Genomic DNA, 20,192 nt, shown 5'->3' with positions numbered 1-20,192 from the left:
ATCCACCTTTTTCTTTCCACAGTGAGTGCTAGATTTAGAGGAGAGCCTGAAAGCAAACCCACGACTCCTGATGAAGCAATGTATGAGAAACGCGTAGAGTCACTGCCAGTATTCTGCTGACCTCACCTTGCCCTTATCGACTGCATCAAGAATCCTTTTGTATCAAAGACCAGTAGCGCACCAGGAACCGCACCAGGAACCGTGACACGACGGCTGGGAGACCCGAGCGAAAGAGGGTGGTGAGAACCTGAGAGCAGCACTCGCTTTTATTATGTGCCTGTAATTGTTTTTTATGATGCAAGTGTACATCTATATGTTTTCATTAGATAAAGTTGTTACTACTATTGGTTTGCACTATGTTTGGTTTCTCATTCCATATCCATGCACTGCCACTGACACATTGATTTCAGTGAAATCACAGACTGATCTACGGAATACCCTACTTCATATATTGCCACCGTTTTGGAAATGCACTTTATTTTTTGAGAGAATGTGAGTTCTGAATTTAAAGATTTCTTCAGCAAAGAAAAACACCACCCACGTTGTAACGTTATTGCACTATATTGTATTTTTTTTTTTGCATGCATCACCATTTGATTTGCGCTCCCCTACTGTCTACAATAAATAACAAACAAAGATGCCCAATCTTGCTATCTGTGTGTTTATTGTCTACAATAAATCCATGCTGATATTACTATGTTCCATTAGGTATTCCTGAATATTATCCCGTATTAAACCTTCAAGTAGTTTTCCCACTATTAAAGTCAGGCTTAAAGGACGGTCATTCCCTGGTTGTAATCTAGCTCCCTTTTTAAATATAAACACCATATCTGCTTTACGCAAATCTTGTGGTTTGGCCATTACTGAACTTAACTTCTTGAGAACTCTTGGATGTATGCCATCAGAGCCAGGTGCCTTATTTACTTTAATTTGTTGATACTGCATTGCATGGAGACAAAGTTGTGTTTCTGATTTGTTTCTGATGCAAACGTTTAGATACTGTGCCTATTTGTGCAGATACAACTGCCATTGGTTCAATTAACACTTTTATTTGAAAATACATTGTAAAAGCTTTGTAAATCATGTCTACATTTTATTTGTGTGTCTTGTGTGACGGTGCTCATCTCAAATCAGGAGGCGGACCTGCAGGGCTGAGGTAGGGATACAAATAAACCGACCACAACCCAGGGACAGAGTTCTGTAAGAGTATCCGTAGTCAGTATGAAAGCAAGGTCAGGGCTGGCGGAAGAGTTGCAAAGTCCAGGGAACAGATAGAGGTCAGGGCTGGCCGCAGAGGTGCAAAGTCGAGGAGTTAAGCGGAGGTCAGGGCAAGTGGAAGACAGCGAGGTCGGGGTCACAGTCCGTGGTCAGCAACAGGAATTCAAAATTGACAAATATTTGATTCCACACACACATATCCAATAAAACTTTCCCCTACAGAGTTGAAGCAGGAGTGGGTTGGGACACGAGTAGGAGCTCCACCACTCAAGGAGCGAGATTTCTAATTAATTGACCTCCACACACTTCTTGAATGCTGGAAGATGTTGTACTTCTCCAGACTGAGTTTGTAGAAAGCGCTAGTAAAAGGGACCAAGAGAGGCTTTGAAAGAGCAATTGGAGGTCTTAATATGGTATTGAGGTTTCCAGAGATAGGGAACAGGAAAGAAGACTGCATGGAACAATGGATCTACACAAGGGGGTACAGTTTGGCAAAGGGGTATTTAGAAGGGCACTGTAGTCAATACAAGAGGACATTGGGAAATGGTGAGAAATAGGAAGGACAGTCCCTCTACCCCATCAGTAGAACTGATTTATCTCTCCCCTCTTCTGTATTGCTCCCAACTCAGTGAGTAACACTGTTCCACTCCAGTGATTGAGACTGCCTCCCCAAGTGACTGAGATTGAGTTATCCCCCTGATTAATGAGGCTGACTGCTCCCTCCCAATAAGTAGGACTCATTTCTCCCAATCACATGAGACTGACTACCCCATCCTAATGAGTAATACTTACTTGTTCCCACCAGTGGATGAGACTGCATCGTCTCTCTCCATTGAGTGAGACTGCTGCCCATCCTATGAATAAGAATATAGTCTTGTTTTCTTCAGATCTTTTGTCTTTAGGTCTAATTCTTCATGGTGTAAAGTGGTGAAAATATACAATAAAACTCATCTGAATTTGATAAGTGAACCCTTAGAAACCAGAAACATTGGTCGTGCACATAGGATTTTTGTTACTGTATGTATTGTTAGTTTGTCCAGAATGTTCTATTGATATGGTTGGTGCTGTTCTGTAATATTGCAATTTACTTACTTTACTTTTGAAACATAAGTTGTCCCTGATTTTCTAACATTATTTGCATGACATATATTGGATGCAGAATTGAATTAAATCGTCTGCATATTTTTCAAGAATAACCCAATTTTCTTTTGAAAGAAAATCAATATGCAAGTAAAAAGATTAAAAAATAATTAGACAACATATTCTTTCATAACGTACTTAGGTGAATAAATCTTAAACAATACAGCACAGGAAACTAAATATTGTTATTCGTCATTGTAAGAACCCACTTATCACCCTCTGCTGCACCCACCAGTTTCTGCCTACATCTTTAAATTGGGACTATAAGTATCCTATTTATATTCACTTTTTTTTTTGCGCTCGTTTTCTTGTTTTCGTCATTTTAAGTTTGCCTCTGAAAAAAAAATCTCACTGTGTTCTACAAGATTGCAACAATATGCACATTCAAAGCGTAAGGAAAGGGAGATGCAAATTTACACATATTAAAATTCATATTACGCAAAGTCACAAAAAAGTGCACTACTGTAACTGTATACCCTTTCATATTTGGAATAGGTTAGTCAGCGGTAATTGGAAAATAGAAGATAGATTTGTGGCATGTAGCACTCCAAACTGTAAGTCACTCCCTGGCAGCCCCCTAAAGTCTTGAAGCAGAAAAAGCAAGTGAGAAAGCTGCAGTGAGAGTGAATGGGGAATAGAGTGCAGTATGGCAGAGCACAGAGCAGGGCTAGAGTGGAGCAGGGATACCCAATAAAATACAGGGTATGTCCTGGCATTTTCCCAAATCTTAATGTTTCCTATGTGGCAGCTCTAAAATAAGCAGTGTTAAAACTTAAGGAAACCTGTGGCAGTATGTCCAGTAGATCCTTCACAAGCAGGGGATTAAATATCTGGACCATCATACAGTACTGACAATCTCCACACACAGCTTATGGGTTCCAGTACAAAACCATTTGAATAGACATCCCGCTTAGCCCAAGATTGAAGTCTAAGAGGTGAGGGGGATAACTCAGTGTGGGCCACAGAAAGTACAGAATTTGCCAAGATGGTCATGTTCTATGGAGACGCACAATGGGAGTAAGGAACTTTTTCTATACTGTATCAGCCGGAGCCAATGGTGAATTTCGTGAGTGAGGTGTGGTAAATTACTGTAGGTCTGCAGGAGGCTTGGTGAGGAGAAAGGTGATGCGGAGTAGCAAAAAAGTGGGAGGTCAGACACTGCAGGTGGACTACGGTAGGGGATATGCTCTGCCGTGCTGATGCAGTGGGGAATCTAGTGTAGCCAGGTCACATGGGGCTACTATTCTGCCCTTGAACTGGCAGTAAGCCCTGGTACAACTACAGGCTGCCAGTAGTTGATAGTTGGTGCTGCACTTGAGTGACAGCGGGCGGCGGTGAAATCAGGACTGGGCATGACCAATCATGAGACAGGCCTGGTGCCCTCTTCCTGGCTGTACTTAAGGGCTGTGCTGCCCCAAATTTAGTAGTGCCTCTACCCGCTTGAGAGGGTCAGGTCAAACAGCCAAGAGCCTGACTATTGGGCCTTCTTTGGTCCTCTTCCACTTGGGGGAGAGTGAATGTGTACCATACCTCTGCCCCTGATAGAGGGGCAGGGAAGCGCTGGGACTGCTGTGGGTGCCCTTGGCCTGTAGTGAAGGTCCAGGAACAATCCTTCAGTGAGTAGCTGACAGTTGCAGTACTGGGCAGAACCCTGCCGTGTTCTGTGCTGCACAAAGAGAGACAATAACCCATTCCTGTTAATATACCTCTGGCCTGGTGTGTGATCTTACTGGGGGGAGAGGTAATCGGTTCTACCGCGGGAAATCATCTTCAGTTCCCTGGAGCCTACGGCAGATGGAGGCGCTGCACTGCTAAAGATATGTGGGTAATGTACCCCAGAAACATGATCCTGTGTCCCCACTACCATGGCGGACGACTCAGCCCTCCTGTTTACCAGCAGGTATCATGCAACGCATACATAGTAATGGCCAAATCTCCCACCGGGTGGGGGAAACACCGTTACACTAGTAAGAGTAGAAACAAGACAAGCACATTAATATCAGTGTTACAAGTGTGACGGTACTGAGTTGTACAAAGTAACACTACTTTTTAATGTACATACTGCGAGTACATTATTACCAAACTTACCATTCCACCTCCATTTTACAGAAGAAGAAAAAAATAGATTTATCTTAGAAAGTGTCCTAACCTTTCTCTATTCATACCATACTTGTTTTATTAATCTATCTTTCTAAAATAGAAACCAAGCATCCTGGTCCAGTTGCTCAACAGATTTGGATTTTTTTGCACCTCTGGAACAGTACCACTACTTTTTGTAAGTCACTTCAACCACTGCTTAGGACAACCATGATTAGGAGATCATAGAGCTTGATTTAAGGGGTCATGGTGCAGGAGGGGCACAACATGCCCCACAGTGATTCCCTAATACTGTTTATCTGGCCAGGCCACCTTGGTCACCTAACCCTGCCCAGCAGCTCTGACTCTATCCCTGTCGATTGCCCTATTTAAAGCAGGTATTCTATTGTATTCTATTGTATTGTATTCTATTCTATTCTATTGTATTTCTATTTCAAATATAAAGGACCAAGTAAAAGTAGGCACTGTAGCTAAAAAGAGTCTGTACAAAAAGAACATAAAAAAAACGTAGAGTAGTTGATTTAATAATATAAAATGCTGTTTTAATTCTTGAGCACCACTGCCATCTTGTGGCTTCCAATAGGAAAAAGGCAACATGAATGTAAAAAAGAAAAAGAAAATCTGAACAATGTTTTCTCACAGTGGAGAGCTGGGCTGCAGTGATCCTATACTAGGAGACATCATGTTTAGACGACATTCATTTTTTTTAAAAGAAGGTGGCATTTCCTAGCATTTCCTGCCAGTGAGAAAATGAGTCACCTCTATTATTGGTTCACGTTAGCTTCACCCGAACGTATTTTTTCCATCCTGTAATCGAACTTTGGGAGAGAATGGGTGTGCAGCATTGTCTCTCAGTGCAGGGCAGTATTGGGAGACCAACCAACTCCATGTGAATTTTGTTTTTGGTTTTTAAATCGAGCAGCGCAGACCGATATTATTGGGATTCAACTTATTTTAATTAAAAACCAACGAAAAACATGAAGGTTAAACCACTAACAATAAAGTAAGCTCTAACTGCACTTTCAAAAATATACTGAGTTAAACATTTAAAACAAGCTACATGACAAAATCAAAAGATACAATACAGTAAGAATATCTGACAATATTATTGAACCAGACCATTAATCCTTCCAAATTTCAACATGCATAGTGAAAGGTATGAGGAGGTTAGATGTTCTGTTCTGCCTGGACTACATTTTTTATTACTTGTGCCTTGTTTTAACTAGGTTACTAATCAGTTTGTCAGCCCTTTGGTGTAAATGATGCCAGAAGTGACTGAGGTTCTATTCATAGGAAATGTTAGGGAATGATGTACTCATTTCTTTACTAGAGTCTCTAGTGCTATATCGATAGATAGATAGATAGATAGATAGATAGATAGATAGATAGATAGATAGATAGATAGATAGATAGATAGATATAGCACTTGGGACTCTAGTACAATAGGTCTCTTTCCCTCTCTCCAGCAAACCCCATATTTCAGTTTCTGGAGGTGGCCACTTTTAGGTGATAAGAGGTGTAACGTGAATTCTGCTAAACTACCGCAAGGCAGTGCTAACTTAACATGATGTTAACCTGATTCTAATGAGATCAGTAACGGCCTTAGTTTTTGCATATAATTAGCTCTGTGGTTTTGGGTTAACCTCAGGGTAAATAACTTCTGTTAACGATTTTGATAACATGACATTATGAACCCTGTGTTAACTGAGCTTTGTGCATCTGAGCCTGTATTTGTTGCATCAAATTGACATTTGTCCACTCTTTTATATTAATAATGATGAAAAACCTTTTTTATACTTTGACAATCAAATATACAATCCAAAATGAAATACTGAGTCGAGGATTCTTAATAGTTTCTATATTATCTTTATTCCTTTTATCCGTAGGCTATTACATCCACTACATACAGTATATTGGGCAACAATTGCTACATTGTTGAAAATTCGAAACACTTTTCACTGCTCACGTTTTTCACATGACTAAGTTTTCTGAGGTTTCACAACAATGATGTGAGGCCATCCGTCTCCAGAGATACTTTGTTGCAAAAGAGTTTATTTTATAACCTTTTTATCTGGGGATTCATTTCTTGGAAATTGTGCTTAGTATGAAATCAAAATAACATAGAATTACACAAAAGGGAAACAATGGTGAATGTTAAAGCTAATGAGAAACAGATGCACACTGCTGCATGGGAAGTCTGCAATACTCTTGGTGTCTTAGTTCATAGCATTCACGTAGACTGCCTCTCAGGGGCTCCCTCTCCTCTTCAAGATAATTGCCTTTTGTTTTAGAGAAATCCGAGGGACTTTTTCGTTGATAGTGTCTGTCAATTGATTTGAGATGGATCAGCATATGGAGTGCGTAGGCCAGGACTAGCAATAGGATAAGGGACATAGCAAGGCCCATGAGAATAGCTGGTGAAAAGTAAGTTGCACAATCTTTGGCGTATGCAAATTGTTTTTCTTCAACATTGAACCCTTGTATCTGTAATAAAAATAAAATATATATATATTTATATTTCAGACTTTATTGCTTTTTTTACTTTCTCACAGTACCTTAACACTTTTAATTAAGCTAGTGTATAATATATATATATATATATATATATATATATATATATATATATACACATATAGACACACACACACACACACACACACACACACCCCTGTGTTAAATTTAATTGTAATTTTGTTCTTGTCAAGCAATAGGAGAAAGGAAAGAAAAACATTTTACACATCAACAGGTATAAAAAAAAATGGCAAGTAACTCAGACTGGAATTCACTAAGCCGTGATGTGGGATATCACATCCTGATCAAGCGTTAACTACCATTGACTTGAATGGCAATTAACACCGAATTGAGGTGCGATACCTCGCATCACGGCTTAGTGAATCCCAGCGTAATGCCCTTATTCAATAATAATCGTGTGATCTGCTACAGTATGTACAGTACATACAGTTATCACTTCAGATCTTACTGAATAAGGGCCAAAGAGATTCTGTATGCATGGTGTTATATAATAGTATAGGCTAAAGCTAGTAAATTCTGGGCATTATTGAAATTCCTGCTCTCTGATTGGTTAAAATTCCGGGCATTAGAGAGACTTCCGGTGACGTCGAGGAGCATGGTCAGGTAGTTGTGGAGCTCCTGACCCTCGCAAACAACCCGCCAGAACGAGCGATCTACACCACAAAAAATCTCCCAACAAACGCACGGGAAGCACCCCATAAAGTGAGGAAGATGTCTGCCAAGCCAAAAGGAAACCAGGGCCAGGGGGTCACTAAGTACTTTGCCCCTGTGCATCGCCCCTTAGAACCGAGCGGCGACTCCCAAGATGGCGCCGAAGAAGCAGCCCATGCTGCACACATGGATGCAGCTATCGACCCAGACACCCTAGAGCTGCAAGAACTCGGCCTCAACAAGCAATATTTTGAATCCCTGTTCCACAAGATGAGAAGAGAATTTCAAAAAGACCTGAACACAGCCCTGGAGGATTTGAGAACAGATATAAACGGCCTCACGAAACGCACTGACGTGCTGAAGCGTAAAATCACAGATGTGATAGGCTCACAATCCGCAACGGAAGACGAGGTGATCAGATTAGGCCAAGAGGTTTCTGAACTAAGAGATGCCATGGAAGACCAGGAAAATAGAGACCGAAAGCAAAACCTAAGAATAAGGAACATACCAGAAACGGTCACCTCCAACACACTCCACACTTACCTCCGCAAATTATTTCTGTTCCTGGTCCCAGAAATATCTGACCATGACCTCCAGATGGATGGGGCACACAGGGCACTGAGCCCCAAACCCACAGACCCAAACCGGCGCAGAGATGTGGTCGTAAAACTTCACATGTACTCAGCCAAGGAGAAAATCATGGCCGCAAGCAGGAGGGCAGAAGACCTCCAAATAGAGGATAATGCACTCCAAATCTTCAGTGACCTGTCGAGGGCCACTATTGAGAAGAGGAGAGAGATGAAGCCCCTCACTAATATCCTAAAAGAACGCGGCATCACTTACCGTTGGGGCTTCCCCTTTAAATTGATTGTCCTGAAGAATGGCCGCTATCACACCATCTCCAGACCTGAGGACTCTCTGTCATTTCTGAAAGCGCTGGGGCTGAGCCTGCATCTGAGCCTGCAGCAGAATCGCAGAATGACCTCCAAGACCGCAGCACATTACGGAGAGGCGGAGGTTCCACGGGTCTCAGAGCGGCTGGCCAACCAGAGGCTTCCCTGTGCTACCGACTAAAGCCTAAAACCACCAACCAAAACCACAGCACCTCCCCAATGCCCTTTGAGGAGTCGCCCCCGCTGATCATTTCCACAAAATGCCCGCCTCACCAACATCCAGCCGAGACTCCCCGGTCCCCCACTCCCCCAAAGGAAGACCAGCGGAATGAAGGCTTCTGTTCCTGCATCCTCCTCCCTCAACTGATCCAGACCTGCAACTAGACTAGAAAATTTGCCTCCCAACAAAGCACCACTCTTCTAACTAATTTCCTCGTTCCCTGGCCTGTCACCGCATCCTCTACTTCCCACCCCCCACTCCCACCCCCACCTTTCTCTCTCCCTCCCCCACCCTCTCTCTCTCCCTCCCCCACCCTCTCTCTCTCCCTCCCCCACCCGCTCTCTCTCCCTCCCCCACCCTCTCTCTCCCTCCCCCACCCTCTCTCTCTCCCTCCCTGATTCCATCCTTCTTCCAACCTGCGCCCCCATCTCCCCCTCCCCCGGCCCGCCCTCTCTTCCCGGGTCCGAATACCACCCCCACGCCCTTCCCCCTCGAGCCCCCCGCACGCTCCCAAACATCACCGCGCACAAGTACCTACTTTTTTTTTTTCCCTGAACGACTCGGCACAAGCTGGGTCGACCCCTCTCCTGTCCACTCCCGACATCTGAAGGACCTCTTTGCACCCACGAGACGGCTGCAGGCCTGCACCGGTTGCGGAGGACTCCCGGACTACCGCACCATTAGATGTCCCTCCCAGAAGCTCCAACGGCTCTCGAGATCGAGGCGTACAAGATGCCCTGGGCTCATATCTCTGGACTACCCCCCTTACAAGTGAGAAAGGTTAAACCCCCCCCCCCACTTTCCCCGGACACAGAATCGCCGTAAATGATCCACCTCTCTACGGTCCAGGAAGATCAGGTTGTATATGACTATCCCATCCTCCCTCCCCATGTCAGTGAAAAGATGTTGCCCTGATAGTTTCCACTGTCTCCACCATAAGCACAATTCTAGAGGTTCCTCCACTCGTTATGGCCATCCCCCAGCCGCCCCCTGCATCCAAACTCCTTAATTTTAGCTCTGTAAATTGAGTAGGCATCTACAATGTCTCAAATCTAACCCACTAAAATGCATTGTTCTTCATCGAAGTAATCAGAGGCTAAATGTATTAATCACATGTGTAAGCGTAGGGTAAATAATGTAACCAACAGTGGTATCTCTCTGAACCCCTGCTCCCCCCCCCCCATGGTCTCAGCACACGCATCCCCCCCCCTTACCCCCACTCCAAATATCATGGTTTGGAAGAATAGTCGCGATCAAAATGAATGTCCTTCCGAGATTACTTTATTTCTTCCAAACCCTCCCGTAGTCGTCCCACTAACAGCTCTGAAAAATATTCAGGCGCTTATGTTCCAATTCATCTGGAATGATAGGAGACCGAGAGTCCCTAGATCGGTGATGCTCTCCCCAAAAACGAGGGGGGGTCTGGGGGTCCCCGAAGTGGTCAGGTACTATCTCGCGGCTCAGCTGAAGTAGGCTGTAGTTTGGAATTACGACCCGGCCTCCACCTGCTGGCTTGAGATAGAATCACATTATGCAGCTCCATCCACTCTTCAGGTCCTACTGTGGTCCCCGGGAGGAAGGTAAGGAGGGCCGCGGAGGTTTGATCTAGGAGCAATGAGGTGCACGTGGGACGTATGGCTCAAAAGCAAAGGGAAGCATGGCCTGCTAGCCCCCCCGTCTCAACTCACCCCTATCTTCGGAAAACCAAACTTCACGCCTGGGTTTTCTAAAAGACAATTTGACCAATTCCAGGGTCTTGGTATAAAGCTGGTTGCCGATCTGCTGAAGAATGGAGAGATTCTATCCTTCCAATAACTACGAGACAAATATTAATTTCAAAACCTTCACTTGTTCAAGTTCCTGCAAATCAGGCATTTCCTGTTATCACTCTCCCAAACTTCCAAGTTCCCCCCACCAACTAGATTTGAAACCCTATGCAGTAAAGGCAGTTACCAAAGAGGTCTGATATCCGAGATCTATAGCGGGATAGAGTCAGCACCAGACCCCCCGACCCAGCACTATATGCAAAAATGGTCCGAGGACCTTAATATACAAATAGAGACTGACGACTGGGAGGACATCTGGGAGCTGACTGCAAATACTTCAATCTGCCCAGTGTAGAGGGAGAAAGGGGGTGGCCCGTATTAAAGGGGTTGCACCCCACATGGCCATCCCCTGACCTCACCAGAGAGACAAGGGGTTAACTGGACTGCGGTCCAGGGATGAGGTTTGCACCTTGTTGTACCTTGAAAATGTATGTTCCCCTGTTCCCATGTCTCCAGTTGCAATCCAGGGGGAGCATAGAGGGAAATAGAACAAAAAACAATCTAAGTGCAGACAGTTTTATAACTGGTGTATAAAATCTATGGTGAATCTTGGCTCATATGTGTTGCCTACTTACAAGATGTAAGTCAAAAACAAGCGATTTGACACAATGGTCTCAGCAAGGAGGGTTTCTCAACCAGGGATGTGGGGACTCCAAATCTCAGCTCAGCAGCAATGTGTATGTAAAAGAAAAGATAACCATAGTGCAGACCAGTACTATAAAAAACTCGACTTTATATGGTTAAAAATGAACACTTACAATAAAAACAAGTATTTCATGCGTGTATCACATTCAATGTGATCAAGGAGAGAAAGCTGTTAACTTCAGGCTCACCCACCACCTCCGGTGTGGACTCTGCGTGGGACACCGCTCTCTGGGACTCTCCCCCTCGTGGGCTCCCTCTGGGGTGTGTTGTTCCCGTCCAATTCGTTGGTACTGCAGGACGCTGTTTGGGTCTCTGCCTGGAGCTCCCTCTCGGGTGGACTGTCCTGTCCGGCAGGCTCCGATACGTCACTTCCGGTTGGTCGCGATACGTCACTTCCGGTCGTGGGTCTGCAACTAGTTCTGCAACGATGCGTCACTTCCGGTCGTGGGTCTGCAACGAATCGGACGGGAACAACACACCCCAGAGGGAGCCCACGAGGGGGAGAGTCCCAGAGAGCGGTGTCCCACGCAGAGTCCACACCGGAGGTGGTGGGTGAGCCTGAAGTTAACAGCTTTCTCTCCTTGATCACATTGAATGTGATACACGCATGAAATACTTGTTTTTATTGTAAGTGTTCATTTTTAACCATATAAAGTCGAGTTTTTTATAGTACTGGTCTGCACTATGGTTATCTTTTCTTTTACATACACATTGCTGCTGAGCTGAGATTTGGAGTCCCCACATCCCTGGTTGAGAAACCCTCCTTGCTGAGACTATTGTGTCAAATCGCTTGTTTTTGACTTACATCTTGTAAGTAGGCAACACATATGAGCCAAGATTCACCATAGATTTTATACACCAGTTATAAAACTGTCTGCACTTAGATTGTTTTTTGTTCTATTTCCCTCTATGCTTCCCCTGGATTGCAACTGGAGAAGTGATGATTTGTGGGACTAGTGGAACCAGTCCCTACCAGCTGGGTTTGAGCAGGGGGTTTGAACTTATCATTGTTTGCACGTTGTTTTATCACGTCATTATTGTTTATTAATCAATTGATTATAATTATTAATCACTGTATAACACAAGTGTACACTAATAGAGTTAGCGCCGTCTTTTTCACCTTTACTTAGACCCAGTTCCCATGTTTCATTATAAGCATGTATTTTAATGTTTTAAAGTGCATTTCTGTATCTCCAGTTCTGGAGGTCGCAGAGAGTTCATATTTGGCCAATATGTGAAGTCACTGTAGGCATTAAAAACTGGCAAAGGTCGACCCACTGAGCCCACCAGAATGGAACTTATTAATATGTGTAGATATTAAAGTGTATATGTATTTTATTTTGGATCTGTTCTGAAAATGCAGACGCCATTTGCTAGGCTAATAAGTCATGAAGGGCAGACGGCTGAGTAGCCTAAGCACGGTGATCAAAAAGTAACTGCCTTGATTGTTACCCAATGTCTAGGGATTAAGTATTAGTCAATCAACAAACTCTGCCAGTTTAATTGTTACCTGAGGGCATGGGTTAGTCTGTTAGTCTGTGTCTCCACATTAGAGAGTGGATACAGATAATTGTTCACCAATAGGCTGTGTTCAATGTTAAGAATAGGGTTGCACAGGTATATAAACTGTGTCAACCCTACAGTTTTTAGTTGTGCTGGATTGCTGGAGTTGTGCTTCTGATACCATCTTGAATGTCACTGGATTGCTGGAGTTGTGCTTCTGATTCCATCTTGAATGTCACTGGACTGTTGGAGAATTGCTATTGGATACTTCTCCATCCCCCAACCCTAAGTAAGTGTTATCTTCTTGTCTGTTAATTGTACTATATTGCTGTGTTCACCTTATTTAAGGAATAAATTATATTTTATTATATCTAAGCCTCGTTCAGTTCAACCCAGATATTTGGTGTTCATTTTATCTTGTCATAAGCTACCGTGACACACAGTAACAAAAGAGAATATCTACAAAATTTTATTCCAGTGGTACCTGACCCCGGCTAGACTGAACCAGATCTTCCCCGGCACACCTGACCTGTGCTGGAGGGGATGTGGTCAAAAGGGCGACATGGCCCATATTTGGTGGTCATGTCCAGAGATCCAGAAGTTCTGGGCAATGATCCAGGCGCTGCTCGTGAGACCACGGGGAATCTCTTCCCCCTGGACCCATTGGCCTTGGTGCTGAGCAAACCCTTCGATGACCTGCCCCCGCCGCTGAGTAGATTAGTCTCATCTATCCTGACTGCGGCCAGATGCTCGGATGCGGCAGCCTGGAAGCAGACTAAAGCCCCCGCGAGAAGCACGGTAATTAGGAGGATAGATGAAGTAATGTCTATGGAGAAGCTCACAGCCATGCTCCACAAAAAAATGCCTCAGTTTTGGAATACTTGGGATCCCTGGATAGGGCCGCAGGGCCTAGGCCTCCACTAGACCAGACGGGATTAGTTCATGGCAGAGAAGTGGGAGGAGACGGGGGACCACCGAGAAAGCCCCTACTCCCCCCGTCCCCTCCCTCCCCATCCCCCCCTCCTCTGTTTGTCTACCATCCCTCTCTCCTCATGCCCCCCACCCCCCTTTTTCTCCCCCCGCCCTTATCCCTAAATAGAAATCCCTATTGGCCAACACCAGATTGAACCTACTGAAGTCATGCAGTCATGTGCCGATGACACTATTGTACCCATGTCTGTAAGTGTTGATGCCAATAAAAAAGTTTGATACAAATTTCCGGGCATTATCCATTCTGTAATGGCTCGGAATTTTTGGCACCCTGCCAAGTTTTTCAGCAACTCAGTTTTTAGTTCTCATCTACACAGAGTGAAAGTAGCTCTCAATCAGGGGAGCTGATTGGATATGAGGCAGCAGAAAGGTACTGACTCCACCCCCACCCTGCCTTCAGAGAGCTCCGCCCAGGAGAACACAGAGGAGAAAGGTGTGTGTGTCTGTGCCTGTCTGCTGAGTGTTTTGTGGGTCTAGAGGGGGCAGCAGAGTGTTTTGTTGTGTGTATTTTGTGGGTGTAGATGGGGACATCAGAGTTTGTTTTGTTGGTGTGTGTCTGCAGTGTGTGTTTGTGTGTAGAGGGGGGCTGCAGTGTTTGTGTTTTGTGTGTGGAGGAGGGGTGCAGAGTGTTTTTTTGGTGTTTGTGTGTGTGTGTGTCTGCAGTGTGTGGGTTTATAGGGGGCTGCATTGGGTGTAGAGGGGGGGCTGCTGGTGTGTGTTTTGTGGATGCAGAGGGGGTAGCAGTCTGTTTTGTAGGTGTGTATGTGTGTCTGCAGTGTGTTTTGTGTGTTTAGAGGGGGCTTGCATTGTGTATGTGTCTTCAGTGGGTGTAGAGGTTGGAGGAGGACTGCAGAGTGTGTTTTGGTATTTGTGTGTGTGTGTGTGTCTGCAGTTTTGTGGGTTTACAGGGGGCTGCAATGTGTGGTTGTGGGTGAAGAGGGGGCTGCTCTGTATGATATGTGTGTGTTTTGTGACTGTAGAGAGTGGAGGAGTGTTGCAGATTGTGTTTTGTGGGTGTAGAGGGGGCTGCAGTGTGTGGCTGTGGGCTGTACAAGGGGTACTGGTAAAAAGGATGGATCACACTAGGGTAGGCATCCCAAAAAAAGGAAACGGGAGGGGGACAAGGAGGGAGGGGGACAAGGAGGGGGGGGGGCAATAATAATCCTAAAAAAATAGGGGTTGGGAATGACAATATTAAATCAAGGGGAGAAACTTTTCGGGGACAACCCCGTCCAGAGGTCCGTTCCAACGGTTGTAGACCACCACAGTACTTATTGAATTGCCTGTGTGAGTACCCAGTAGTAAGTTACCAGATGCCAATACAAAAAGGGAATCAAGTAAAGCCAAGTTGCACAAAATACTGCAAGAAGCAAAATTAAACCATCCAACACAGGGAAACGTCCGTCAGAAGCACAGGAAAGCTTAATTCACTGCCTGGTCTAAATTAGAACATTTCTTGTCTCTTATACAACCCACATCCCATCCGTTCTCCATGGAAATAATTTTGGCTTTCTCCACCTACTGTTTTATCACACCAAGCACTGTGAAGCTTTACTTCTCACACATCCAACACCTTTTTGCAATCAATCATCCTGACAGACCTTCCATCATGGCAAAGCCATCTATCAAGCTTCTTTTAAAAGGTATCCATAAATCCTCTCAATAAGTTACGAATTGTCACTTTACAATTGAAGGTCCAATGTTTTCCCAAATTCTCAACCTCCCAGCTACATACACCTTCAAACCAGCTATGAACGTAGGATTTTCACCTGCAACCACCGTGGCATTCTTTGGATTCCTGATACCAGGAGAGTTTACAGTCTCTGCCAAATCAGCTGCTTACTTCAAAGTTTAATCATGCCAAAAACCAAAAACACTTCCAACATCACCTTGCTCACCCAAACAACGATTTCCAGTCAAAAGACATTGTGATCCCCTACTACCCCATACATGACCAATGGTTTCCAGTAGAGCATTCAACCTCCTGCAGACCCATCTGGCTTCCGAAAATCCAAACCAACCTCTGCTTCATGATGATTATCAACCGGTGATTACCAAAGCATTCATAACATTTGTATCATTCAGCTGTAATCATTTCTTATTTTCAGGTCACTCCTTCTGAACTGCTGCTACATCAGCCTCCAGAAAGAATGTTCCCCCTCACATCATTAACAAATTGGGCCGATGGACCTTCTCCTGCTTTAAGTCTTAGAATCCTAACCAAGTACTGTATAAGAAATCCACCTCACATTTCCCACTTTATCTCTCAATGCTTGGAGGTTTCCTCCACTTCTGTTTATTCCTCTACTGAAGAATTGACCCCTTGTGAGCGAGTCCACAGGCTGATCCCTTTTTTGTCGCACTTCCAGGCCTAACCCCTATGTAGACCCAGACTAAAATCAATTCCCATCATCTCATTCCTTACCAGTCTACCTTAGGTGGCACACAATTCTAAGGCTAAATGCCTGTGATTGTGGGGGGGGCATAGGCCCCTCTTACAATCATTTTACATATCATCTTACTCGTCATATCTCTTTTTTTGCCACTTCAGTGTCATCCACCCTTCCTTGTTCCATTTATACAATCTGTATCCTAGGGTGTGCCCGCTTTCAGGGCTAGCCAATGTACGTACACACATTTCTTTGCAAAGCGTTGGTATCCTCAGGCATTAGAGGGGTCACATAATTTTCTGATGTTTTTAGATTAGTTTCCTAATGATGAACCTTATCGTAGAAATGCATGATCTCTCAGCCCTGCCCAATTGCATCACTACAGCTGATTAATGATGATTTCTATTGCACGCTGAGTTCGCAATTTTTTCTGTATGCAAATAAGATGAATACTGCTGCCCACATAAATCAATCTTAGTCAATATGGGAAGGGAAAGGGAGGTTGTTATCACTGTCTGAAAATGTTACTCTTGGCACAGAGAGAATTAAGAGGAGAAGAACATATTTCATGATTACATGGTATTTAGATACATTTTTAAGTCTTTCACCATAGATTGTAAGCTCATCTGGGCAGGGACTGTGCCTGTAAAAATCATATATACTGTGCTACTTACCACACACTACTGTACTGTATATTGTAATTGTGAAGCACTTTGAGTCCCATTGGGATAAAAGCGCTATATGAAATAAAGTTATTATTATTATTGGTATTCATTTAGTATGCATCAATTACATCAATTGCATGGGTGCAAAGCTCTTCTGACAAAACAGTGTCAAATGTATTTAACCTGGTAAGCATAACATTCTACATTGTATTAATGCAGTCAGTTTGATACATGGGCATTATTCATTCAACGACCATAGTGTCGATCATGGTACTATCACGTGAAAATTACCATTTACTTCGATGGGCGTTTCCGTGCAATAGGGCCCTTGTCAGCACATTGCAGTTTAATGAATAACCCCCATTTATCTTCTTCAAAATGACATGCTTGCCAAAGTACCAGGGGAAACAATTACATTTACAAGACTGAAAATGTTATCCTGTCTACAACATTAGTTTGAGGAGTCTAAGCAAAGATAACTTGAGTCTTATACACATTTTTAGAACTTCTTAGCTCCTCACTTCTTTTTTTATTTCAATGATTAGTGTTTTCAAGCATGAATAGAAATTAAAATGAGAGCATCTCCATGGCTACCTCAGTTGTTGTCCCTGTCATCTACTGCTATTCTGTTTTCTGCTTTTGTGCTTTATACAAGAACACGAACATGCACAGCACAAAGCCAACAAACAATGGCACTAAAATGGAAGTTTGACAGGCAGGAGGATAATACGGTTTAAAATGACCTAGAGAAAATGTGTATATTAAGTTTTAAGTCACCGTGGGGTGCATCCCCAGATATCACCACGTAGTGTAGAGAGTTCAGAGTAGATTCTCAGAGGTGCATGTACCCCATAAAGTGTGGCTTCATTCTATATATACAAAGCAATAAGAGGATAAGGGCACACACAAAATGGAGACTCACAGTCTTAGCATCAGGTAAAATAAATACTTAAAACATACTTGCAGCTCAAAATCAGTCGCCTTTTGTTCCAGGCCACATAGCCTTTCATCAGGTAGGTGCTCTTATGCCGTAAATATTTCTTTCACCTCATGCTAAGGCCATTTTGAGTGTGCTGTTCCCTTTTCCTGTGTATTAAGTTTTCACAAACCATCACAGTTGCAGTGATTCAACTACAGTATAATGAATCAAATTCATCTAAAAAATTAGTATATACTGTAATGTAGCCATGCCATCTGTGGCTACTAGTTTGCTTCCCTCCTTGCAGTAAGCCCTGGTATAAGCAGGCCTCGGCAGTAGTTGATATGAGGGTTTCCCCCTCCTTGGTGCTGCACTTGAGTGACAGTGTGAGGCGGTGACATCAGGCCTGGGCATGACCAATCATTAGTCAGACCTGGTGCTCTCCACCTGGCTGTACTTAAGGCAAATTCGTGAGTGTCTTCCCCACTTGAGAAAGGAACGTCACACATTAGAGAGGCAGATTATTGGGCCTTCTCAAGTCCTCTTCCCTTTGGGGAAGAGTGAGTGTGGACCATACCTCTGTCTCTGCTAGAGAGGCAGGGAAGAGCTAGGACGGCAGCGGGTACCCTTTGCCTGTAGTGGAGGTCCAGGGACCATCCTTCAGTGGGAGATGTGAGACTGTATCGGACAGAAGCCTGCCGTTGTTCCTGTAGTGTACAGAAGAGTAATAAACCATTAGGGGGTAGGTGGGGGGGAGGGTAATAGTTCTACCATGGGAGATCACCTTCAGTTCCTGGAGCCTACGGCAGATGGAGGCGCTGCACTGCTAAAGAGATATGTGGGGATATGAACCCCAGAAGCCTAGTGCTGTGTCCCCACTAGTACCGGCAGACGACTCAGTCCTTCTGTTACCAGCAGGTATCATGCACCACACAACCAGTAATAGCCAAATCTCCCACCAGGTGGGGGAAACTGTTACAATAATATATCAAAACATTTGCTTAATTGGTCTCAGTAGCTGTAACCTGCAGATAACAGATTACAAATATCCTCAATGGCTATGATAAATGTTAGCAAAATAAACATTTTGCTTTATCAATTTGCAGGCATATATTCAATAAAATGAATTTACCTAATTTAGGGTCAGAACAACAAAGCTACGTTAAGTCACTTAACGTTAACCTCACATTAAGACTAACTGTGTGCCTGCCAGTACGAAATCTTAAAATCCTAAATACACTTGTATAAATAAATGAAATAAAAACATACATCAAAATGGTGACTTAAGCAAGAGGGGCGCAAACTTTTTTACCTGCGCCCCCCTGCCGGCGGTCCCGTCACTCCCGCGCCCCCCCCCCCCCACCCCACTTACCTGCGCTCCGGCGTCATGACGTCACGTTGCCATGGCGACGCAGGATGGAAGCCGCCGGAGCCTAGGTAAGTAAAGGTTTACAGAGGCCCTGCAGCTCCCCCGGCACTTAATTTAAGTGCCTTTGGGAAGTGCACGGGGCCTCTTTAAACCCCGGGCCCCCCCGCCGGCAATCTCGCGCCCCCCCCTGGGGGTCGCGCCCCCCAGTTTGCGCACCGCTGACTTAAGCCATACAACATATGTGTTATTGTTCCCTTAAGTAAAATCTCTTTCAGCTCCAATCGTCACTATGACCTTAATTCAATAAGGTCTGAAGCGACCGGCAGCAGCCAACCTCGATTTGAATGGCAGTTTTCAGCCAATCACAGTGCAATTGGCTATATCGGACTTTATTGAAAAAGGCTCTATGATGCTTTTCCTTAAACATCGATATAGTCAATGCAAAATTACCCCAAAACGGCATGCAATTTCATGCTATGTAAAATCTGGCTGTATCGCAGTATCCATTAAAAATGATCTCATTTGCACGTACTTTTCTATGCTCCACTCTATCTCTCCTCAGCGAGAAATCTGGCCATGACTTTTCAGACAATGGGCAAACTCAGCTTAATGAATAGTTAATGAATATGTTATTTTAAAGTGAGCCTCATGTGCATAAAAAATTTGCATAGTGCACAGAATTGCATAACCGGAAATAAAAACATCAGTTTTTACATGGTTTAAACATTTGGGGGCCTATGAAGAGAACTACGAGAATGGCCATTCGCCATACTTTAAACTCTCCATGTTTTTGGCGGATTCCCCTCGCAGTATGCAGGAAGGTGCGCATATCTGTGAGAGGTATCCGGCAGAGAGATGGACAGCCCTGGTGAGAAGGGCTCCGCTGGCGAGATCTGTCAGCAGAGAGCGAGATCCGCTTCTCTCTGCACAAATCTCACCGGCAAATAAAAAATGTGTACATAACAATTTGATTACTATTGTAGATGTGCAGGGGGTCTCCGGAGATGAACCGCGTTGGTTTTATGTCCGGGGACACGGGACATTTCCATTCATAGGAGATACTGGCACCTCATAAAGGTGCCTGTATCTCGGGAAGCAGGGGGTCCCCGGACATAAAACCAACACGGTTCATGT

At 44.2% G+C, this 20,192-nt stretch overlaps 1 protein-coding gene across 1 annotated transcript in view; it reads right to left on the bottom strand.

The window, feature by feature from the left end:
* Positions 1-6,305: 6,305 nt before the first annotated feature.
* LOC142490337 (V-type proton ATPase subunit S1-like protein) overlaps positions 6,306-20,192 on the bottom strand; it is a 69,882-nt gene continuing 55,995 nt past the window's right edge. Inside the window, exon 7 of the mRNA XM_075592505.1 lies at positions 6,306-6,939. Coding sequence (XP_075448620.1) covers positions 6,616-6,939 — 324 coding nt within the window. The 3' untranslated portion in view covers positions 6,306-6,615. The remainder of the gene's footprint in view (positions 6,940-20,192) is intronic.

Source organism: Ascaphus truei, chromosome 1 (assembly GCF_040206685.1).
Source record: "Ascaphus truei isolate aAscTru1 chromosome 1, aAscTru1.hap1, whole genome shotgun sequence".
NCBI classification, from domain to species: Eukaryota; Metazoa; Chordata; class Amphibia; order Anura; family Ascaphidae; genus Ascaphus; species Ascaphus truei.
This window is presented reverse-complemented; position numbering and strand designations above follow the sequence as displayed.